This window comes from Calidris pugnax, unplaced genomic scaffold, assembly GCF_001431845.1.
Source record: "Calidris pugnax isolate Ruff unplaced genomic scaffold, ASM143184v1 scaffold162, whole genome shotgun sequence".
NCBI classification, from domain to species: domain Eukaryota; kingdom Metazoa; phylum Chordata; class Aves; order Charadriiformes; family Scolopacidae; genus Calidris; species Calidris pugnax.
The window spans coordinates 598,951-606,869 of record NW_015090900.1 but is presented as its reverse complement, the minus strand read 5'-3'; the positions used below and the strand labels follow the sequence as shown (position 1 = coordinate 606,869).

At 45.1% G+C, this 7,919-nt stretch overlaps 2 protein-coding genes across 2 annotated transcripts in view; one reads left to right on the top strand and one right to left on the bottom strand.

Moving 5' to 3' along the window:
• RSRP1 (arginine/serine-rich protein 1) overlaps positions 1 to 4,850 on the top strand; it is a 5,307-nt gene extending 457 nt beyond the window's left edge. Inside the window, exons 2-6 of the mRNA XM_014948695.1 lie at positions 66 to 121; positions 1,266 to 1,892; positions 2,241 to 2,395; positions 3,612 to 3,695; positions 4,319 to 4,850. Coding sequence (XP_014804181.1) covers positions 66 to 121; positions 1,266 to 1,892; positions 2,241 to 2,395; positions 3,612 to 3,695; positions 4,319 to 4,504 — 1,108 coding nt within the window. The 3' untranslated portion in view covers positions 4,505 to 4,850. The remainder of the gene's footprint in view (positions 1 to 65; positions 122 to 1,265; positions 1,893 to 2,240; positions 2,396 to 3,611; positions 3,696 to 4,318) is intronic.
• An 802-nt stretch (positions 4,851 to 5,652) lies between these two features.
• SYF2 (SYF2 pre-mRNA-splicing factor) overlaps positions 5,653 to 7,919 on the bottom strand; it is a 2,808-nt gene continuing 541 nt past the window's right edge. Inside the window, exons 3-7 of the mRNA XM_014948670.1 lie at positions 7,253 to 7,378; positions 6,929 to 7,046; positions 6,729 to 6,819; positions 6,046 to 6,144; positions 5,653 to 5,935 (exon numbers count right to left, since the gene is read on the bottom strand). Of these exons, the coding sequence (XP_014804156.1) occupies positions 5,770 to 5,935; positions 6,046 to 6,144; positions 6,729 to 6,819; positions 6,929 to 7,046; positions 7,253 to 7,378 (600 nt within the window). The 3' untranslated portion in view covers positions 5,653 to 5,769. The remainder of the gene's footprint in view (positions 5,936 to 6,045; positions 6,145 to 6,728; positions 6,820 to 6,928; positions 7,047 to 7,252; positions 7,379 to 7,919) is intronic.

The window sequence follows — 7,919 nt, the reverse complement described above, 5'->3', positions numbered from 1 at the left end:
GGAGGGGGGTCGTGGGGTGAGAGGCACGCATTATTCACGGGTTATTTTTTTTTAATTTATTGCAGAAACGCCCATGTCTCTGACGGGAACCAGCACCAGGGGTGCCCGGCGGCTCCCAGCGGTAAGTGCCTCTGAACAGCCTCTGAGGTGAACTCGGTCCGGGGGGCGGCCGGTTGTGTGAGAATCCCCGAAATCTGCCCGAAATGTACTCTGTGGGGAGCACTGACCCCCCGGGGGCTTAGCGATGGGAGGTGGGGGGGCGTTTCAGGTCGGAATTAATCAGTTGTTTTCTCTTAGCTGTGCCCTTGGCCCTTGTTTAGCGGTGAAGTAGTGTGAAACTTTAGCAATAGCGAGAGGAATGTTGGTTATAAACTCGTGCAGAAGTTAGTACTCTCGATGGATTTCAGTAAGGTTTTAAGTTTTTCTTGGTAACAGTGAGTGCTCAGTAGAAATCTTGTGATAAAGCAAACTTCCTTAAGCCGGAAAGTGGTGACGTAGGTTTAAGTAATAGAGATAAGAGTTACACCCTAGAAGACAGTAACCTTTGTAAATATAAAATGGCTGCCAGTAGCGAGGGACAGCCATTTTAATTATTAATATATAACCTTAACAAGTGTCACACCCCTTACAAGTCATATCTAGTGAATCATTAGCTGTATTTTTCACTACTTCTGTAGAATGTTTTTAAAAGCAGCTTTCTGCGTATGCTGCTGGGATGTGTGGAGTTTTGTGTGGATAGTTTTTTTTAATGTGATATAGTCAAGGAAGTGGCTGCTTTGTACCTTCAAGATACTTTTTTTTTTTTCTTCCTGTTGGAGGAAAACAGTAAAACTTAAATTCCATAGAGCTGCAGAAGAAAACAACTCAATTCACACTGATCTGGATGGCAAATTGTTATTTATTATATTATTATTATATTTATTGAAGATAAAATACCTTGAAAAATATTAGCAGAAAAAAGAGGAATTAACTTGTATCTTTTTCATAAACCAAACAAAGGGTATTAAACTTCAAACCCTCATGAGCAAACCTTTCTTCAGAATTCCACACAGAACTACTTATGGTTTAAACTGAAGCCTTTTTTTATTCCATATAGAAGACTGAAGGAGAGGAAATGACAAAACTTAAAAATGTCATAAGCAAAACATGCTGATAAACTGGATGAGAATTGTCGGTGTGCTTAATTAGCCTTCTGTTTTTTGCTTGTGTGTCATACTTGTTGTTGCTGTGTAAATGATTAGCTTCTCCTTCCCCACCCATAACAGGAACAGAGACCGGATACCAGAGAACAACAATAAAAACGGAACCAGCTACTGAAAGTACCTGCACGGAGAAAACGGTCACGAAAACTGATGATATGACAGGCTTCATGGATGACTTAACTCTCAGCTCACCGAAGAAAAGAGAGTCATCTTTGAGATCCAAGAGAAGTTGTGATAGGTCATCAACAAGGTCATCCAGCAGATCCTCTTGCAGTTCACGGTCCAGTTCCAGTAGTTCCTCTTCAGCTTCCTCTAGGAGCTGGAGCCGCTCCAGGTCCAGATCAAGGTCACGGACAAGAAGAAACGGTTCCCGAAGGTACAGAAGATACTCTCGTTCGTACTCCAGAAGCCGGTCAAGATCCCGTGGCTACAGGAGGTACCGAGGCAGGTACTATGCCAGGCACTACAGGAGGTACCACCGCTCTCCTCCGAGGTACAGGTCACGCAGCAGGTCGTGGTCCCGTGGAAGATCCTATTACAGAAGGTCCTACTCGAGAAGCAGGTCACGTTCAAGAGGCCGAAGATACTATGGATTTGGGCGAACAATCTACCCCGAGGCTTACAGGAGCTGGAGAAGCAGGTCACGAACAAGATCTCGGAGCAGATCACCTCTCCATTTGAGTGAAAAAGGTACTTTTTTTTTGAGACTTTGAGAACCTCAGAACATACAACTTGTATTTATTTTAACTAGGCAAATTCTCATTTGTTTACTTGCTTTATAGAGCATAACTGATAGTGGCAATGTGGAAGAAAATCTCTGCATGGTTATAAAAATGAGAATTTAAAAAAAAAATAGTTCAGAGTGTTCTTTGTGCTATGGCTGAAGCTAACTCTTTGGTTCTGATGGAAATTCTGGAAATTCATCACAGTTGATGCTTATGTAGGTGGAGTGGTAATAAACCTGCAGTTTTTAGACTTGCGTGAGTAGGTATGTGTTGATTTAAAAATAAAAGAATGACACTTTTTTTTTTCTTGTAGACAAGAGGGAACTTCTGGAAATTGCGAAAGCCAACGCTGCAAAAGCTCTGGGCACAGATAACATAGTCTTGCCAGCGAGCTTGAAGATCCTTACTCCTTCCAAAGAGATAAAAAATGAAAAACAGGAGCATGAAGATCCTGGAGAGTCAGCTGAGGTAAGTATGAACTGGAGTATTCTCAATGAAAAGGTAAAGACTTCTTAAAACTTGTCATCTGCATGGATGTGTCATAGTCTTTAACTGTGGAGTTTGTGATTATGAATTCAAACCCTTGAACAAAAAAACCTCGGATTTACCAGAATATCTTAAAACTGTTTCAGAAACCACCGTAGACTTTGCGATAAGCTGAAAGTACCACAGACTCCTCAGAGGTGGTTGATCCACTGAGTACCTGCAGGCCTTCCAGCAGTGATAGGTTGGGAAGGAGAGGTGAATTTTCTTTGAGTTGTTTTCCTAATAGGATATTGCCCATTAATGAGACTAATTTACATGTTTCTGGCCTAAAACAAGGAGTCTCCTTCCAAAAACCAGTAAATACTGCGGGTTGTTTTTTTAAAGGTTAAATCTTTCTACCCTTTGAACTGTTAAAAGCTTTTCATGTGCAACAAACTGTTTCCCGGAAGTTACATACCCAAGCACACAATGCATTTTACATACTTTATTTCTGTCTTTATAGAAATCATGACTATGGTTCCAGACATGATGAAGAAAATCTGTTGGTAATTAAGGGACTTGTGGGCTGTAGCTGCTGTGAATTTAAGGGAGGGAGAAACTTGAGCAGCTTAAACTGAATTTTAGTTTGACTCTGTTGTTATAGCCTGTTAACCTGGTTCGTGGTAAATACAAAGCTGCAATAACTGTTACATTGATCAGATACTGCTATTTCAAATGGAAATAAATTTACTAAGGGTTTTAGACAAATGGTACAGGCATCCCTTTCATAATATATGCAATATATTCCAGATGTTGAGAGAGTACAGAAGAAGAGGCCTGCATCACTTGCAGATAAGTTTATTGTCGTTATCCAAAGCTCTGCAGGATGGATATGCAGAACTTCATGTGTCCTACTTTACCATGACACCTCATCCCATGGCAGTCCGTGCTCCCAATTGTTTGAATCCTTCTTAAAACTCTTAACTGGGGCACAGATATCAGGTCACGTGTGAATTGGCACAATGACATTGGTAAAAAATACCAAATGGTTTTCAAATTGAGTTCAGCATCGATCTGTTTGCGTATTTAGTAGCTTACAGCTACTTTTGATGTAAATACCTGAATCGGCTCTACCTGAAAGTTCATATTCTGTAGTAACTGCCTTAAATTGCACGGAATAACGGATCCTCCCACTGAAGCTGTGTGTGCTCTTCTCTAGCAACCCAGAAGACTTGCAGAAGACGTGACCAAAAGTGGGATGGAGAGAGCAACCATACAGAGGAGCATTTCTTTCAGTCCTAATGTAAGTGTGATTCCAGTACTTCATCCTTCCCATGTTAGGCTTTTCCCAGCACTGCTTGCCAGATCAGGTACAGTGCTCAGCCATCCCCAGGAAAGGGGGGCTCTATCACATGAAATGGTTAATTGGAAAGAAAATGCCATAACTCTGAATGTCATGTGTTGGGGAACATCCCTTTGGTTGGTTGGGGTCACCTGTCCCAGCTCTGTCCCCTCCTGGCTTCTTGGGTGCCCCCCAAGAAGCACCACCTTTGGTGGTGGACCAGTATGAGAACCTCAAAAGTCCTTGGCTGCTTGGCAACAGCTAAAATATTAGTGTTTTCACCATTATTCTCACCCAAAATCCAAAGCACAGCACTGTACCAGCTGCTGGTAAGAAAATTAAGTCTGTCCCAGCTGAAACCAGGTCAGTGGGGTGCCCCAGGTTACATCTCTAGATAGATTTTAATATTTTAAGCAAAAAAGGAACTTCCCTGAATCCTGTGTTAATTATTTATATAAAAAAACATTTGTCTTATCAGCACAGAAAACCCCCCTGATGTCAATGGGTCTTAGTGTGTTCCTTCTCCTTAGTATGTTCTCCCCAATTCTTGTTTCAGCATTTTTAAAGGAAATTTCTTTTTCCAGAACACAATGGCAAAGCCAGTACTGCAGAGGCCAGTGAGCCACGTTGTTAAAGAACCACCCATTTCTCCGGGAAGAGAAGAGGACAAAAAGGGAAGTCCCTATGGGCAGTGGGTTCCTGTCAAGAAGGAGGAGAAGAAAACATTTCTAAACTTCTCACCCAAAAGTGCCGCGTTCCGGGCACGTTAGTGTATTTCTCTCACTGTCTCAACTGCAGCGTTGGGTGTACGTCACTAGGGAGATCTGACATCTTCTGATAGGGTTGAGGACTTGTTAATACTGAGTATTTATTTTGAAATCTTAATTCTGGAATCTTAGGTTTCTCTTTCAGATGTAGAGCACAGTGATCCAGAAGCCACAGGTGGGAATCTTGTGTATATTTGTAAATATTTTTGTATTGCTTTAATGGACTAGAACTTCCCAGGTGGGTAACTTTTTTTCTAAACACTGGTTCTGTAGCTGTTATTTTGAACTCTTGACTTAACATTGTGTAACTGTTTACTTCGAGGAAATAAACTTTAGTTTTGCACTGGCCTCTCCCTGTGTCACGTGTTAGACCCGTGTTCGGTGGTACCTTGGCTCTGTGCTGTTGTACCTGGGTGTTCCCAGGTTTAGCTTTCCCTTCCTCTAAGTGCAGCAGGAGGGGGTTGTGTCATCCTGGAAAGGGGACTTTCTGCTGGGATGAGTCCTTCCTGCCCAGGCTGGGGCTGGCTCAGGGGCTCCAGAGGAACCTCCCTGGATAAAATAGTTGTCACTTCTGATTTCGGTGCTGCCTTGTGCCTTGATTTAGGTTGCTTTAAAACCCCCCACAGTGTAAGGCAGCCCATGAAGGCCGTGGAGGTGGCAGCGTGGTGGCAGAGGTAGAGGTTTTACTGCTTATAGTGATGGTAGAGACTCTGCTGCACAGCTCTCATGCACCTTTGCAAACAACAGTATTGCAACCACATCAACGCGCTGTTGCATGCTTTGGAGAGCAGTTAAACTCATTATTTTGTAACAATACATAAATTTCAATAAAATAAAGTGACTTTGACTCCTCCTGTCTGGAAGCTTCTTTAAGAAATTATTATTAAATTGCCAAGGCTGGCAAATGTACTTTATGTATTTAACAGCAAATGAGGTTAATGGTTGAGCTGGACCTGATTCCTTGCCCCCTTGGTGAGGAGGATGGGTGGTTGTGAGTGGAACAGCCGTAGCGTGGTGTTGTACAGGCACTGCCCTGGGAGAACAGACACAGCCTGGGGTATCTTCAGCTACTGAAGGACACACACAAGCTTTATTCTAAATTAAGTGATAGGAGTTTGTGTTTATTTAAAATACGAACCTCCACAAGCTGGTTACACAAATTACTTCTACAAAGTGTTTTACACAACTTTACCATTTTAAGTTTCTCTACCAAACTAACAGCTCTTGGTAATGCTGAGGGAGGGGTGGGCTTTGCTGGGGGTGAGGGCTCAGACGGCGGTTCCTCTCTCCAGGTTCTGTTTGATCTCAGCCGTGTACTTCCCGTAGAACCTCTCTGCCTTCTTGTTGAACTTGGCGTTGCGCTCGTTGATGTAGTCAATGTCTGCATCATCGTTGTAAGGACGCCGGCGACTGTATTTTTCACGTTTTTCAATTCTGGAAGGGAAAAGAGGAGTGTGTGAAGGCCTTGGGGGGTGAGTCCTGAGGATCTGATGACACAAAGCTGCTCTCAGACATTCCCTCATTTTATCTCAGTGTTTACTTACTGCTTCTCAAGATCTGCAACCATCCTGTCCACCCCTTCCTTCGACGGGACGTGAGTTCCGTGGAGAAGACTGTCGGATGTGGGATACAGCGCTTCACCGCTGGAGAAGAGGAACAGGAGGGCAGCAGTTTACATGTGTGTTAACAGGCTAATTAATATGACAGCGTAGATGAGAATAGGCATGTGCTGAATCACAGAATTGTTGGAGTTGGAAGGGACCTTCTGGAGATCCTCCAGTCCAACCCCCCTGCCAAAGCCGGGCTGCCCAGAGCACATCACTCAGGAGCATCCAAGCGGGGCTTGAAGATCTCCAGATTTGGGACTCCACACCCTCCCTGGGCAGCCTCTGCCAGGGCTCTGCCACCCTCACCCCAAAGAAGTTCTGCCTCAGATTGGAGTGAAACTTCCCATGGTCCAGCTTGTGCCTGTTGCCCCTCGTCCTCTCACTGGGAACCACTGGAAAGAGTCCGGCTCCATCCTCCCTCAACCCACCCTTTAGATCCTTGAAGGTCTCCCCTCAGCCTTCTCTTCTCCAGGCTCAAAAGCCCCAGCTCCCTCAGCCTTTCCTCACCAGGGAGATGCTCCAACCATCTTAATCTAAGATTAACTAAACTAAAGGGTTAGTTTAAACCCTTAGTGTTTGCTACTTATGGAAATAACCCCAAGGGGTCAGAGGGCACTCACTACTGCTCCTTCAGCTTCTCATACTGCTCCAGGTCGGGTTTGATCTGCCGTGTCAGCCTCTGGTACTTGCGCAGCTGCGCGGCCGCGTAATCTGGGGGAGAAAAGGAATTTGTGTCAGGGGGGAGGTTTTTATTTCAGGGCTCAGTTTGCAGCTGAAATACTAACACAGGTGTTCGTTATGAACGTGGTTAAACCGTTACCTGAAAAGCCCAGATCTGGATTTTTCCTCTTCTTCCTCCTTTCCCACCTCTCGGCGTCCTCGGCGCTGATCTCCAGCAGTTTCACTCGCTCGTAGTCTTCTCCTCTCGCCGCGCATTCCTAACGCCACACAAAGAACAGGGTCACACTTGGAGTTCCCTGGATCTGTCCTCTCAACCTCTAGCTCAGGACAGCGATTTAGATCATTGGGGAGTTAATTAGGAGGTGGATTATTGGGGGGTAGTGTCTGCAGGAGCTCTGTGTGAAGGCAGCCCAGCCTCCCTGCCAGCACCCACGCTGAGGGCAAGCTGCAATTGTATTTTTACCTTCTTTTTTTCCTCCACCTTCAGCTCCCACTCCAGCCGAGCTTTTTTGGCTTCCCAGTTTGCTGGTAATTTAAGCCTTTTATCTTCTTCCACCACTTCTTGGTGATTCAGCTTGCGAGCCTCGTTCTAGGAACACAACCCTTCGTTACCGACCCCCAGGGGCAACCCTGGACCACGGAAACGGGAGAAAGGGACCCCCGAGGACCACGGGCACCCATCCCGGGAGGGACCAGGCCTCCAGGGACTGACCCCACCATGTAAAATCACAGAATCTTCTAGGTTGGAAGGGACCTTAAAGATCATCTTGTCCAACCGTCAACCTAACTGACAAAAATAGACACCCACACAACAAACAAGGAGCATCATCACTAAACCAGACCTCCCAGCACCACATCAACCCGTCTTTTGAACACCTCCAGGGATGGTGCCTCCACCACCTCCCTGGGCAGCCCATTCCAATGCCTGAGAACCCTTTCAGTGAAAAATTTTTCCTAATATCCAGCCTGAACCTCCCCTGGAGCAATTTGAGGCCATTTCCTCTCGTTCTGTCGCCTGGGACTTGAGAGAAGAGACCGACCCCCATCTCTCTACACCCTCCTTTCAGGGAGTTGTAGAGAGCAATAAGGTCTCCCCTCAGCCTCCTCTTCTCCAGGCTGAATAACCCCAG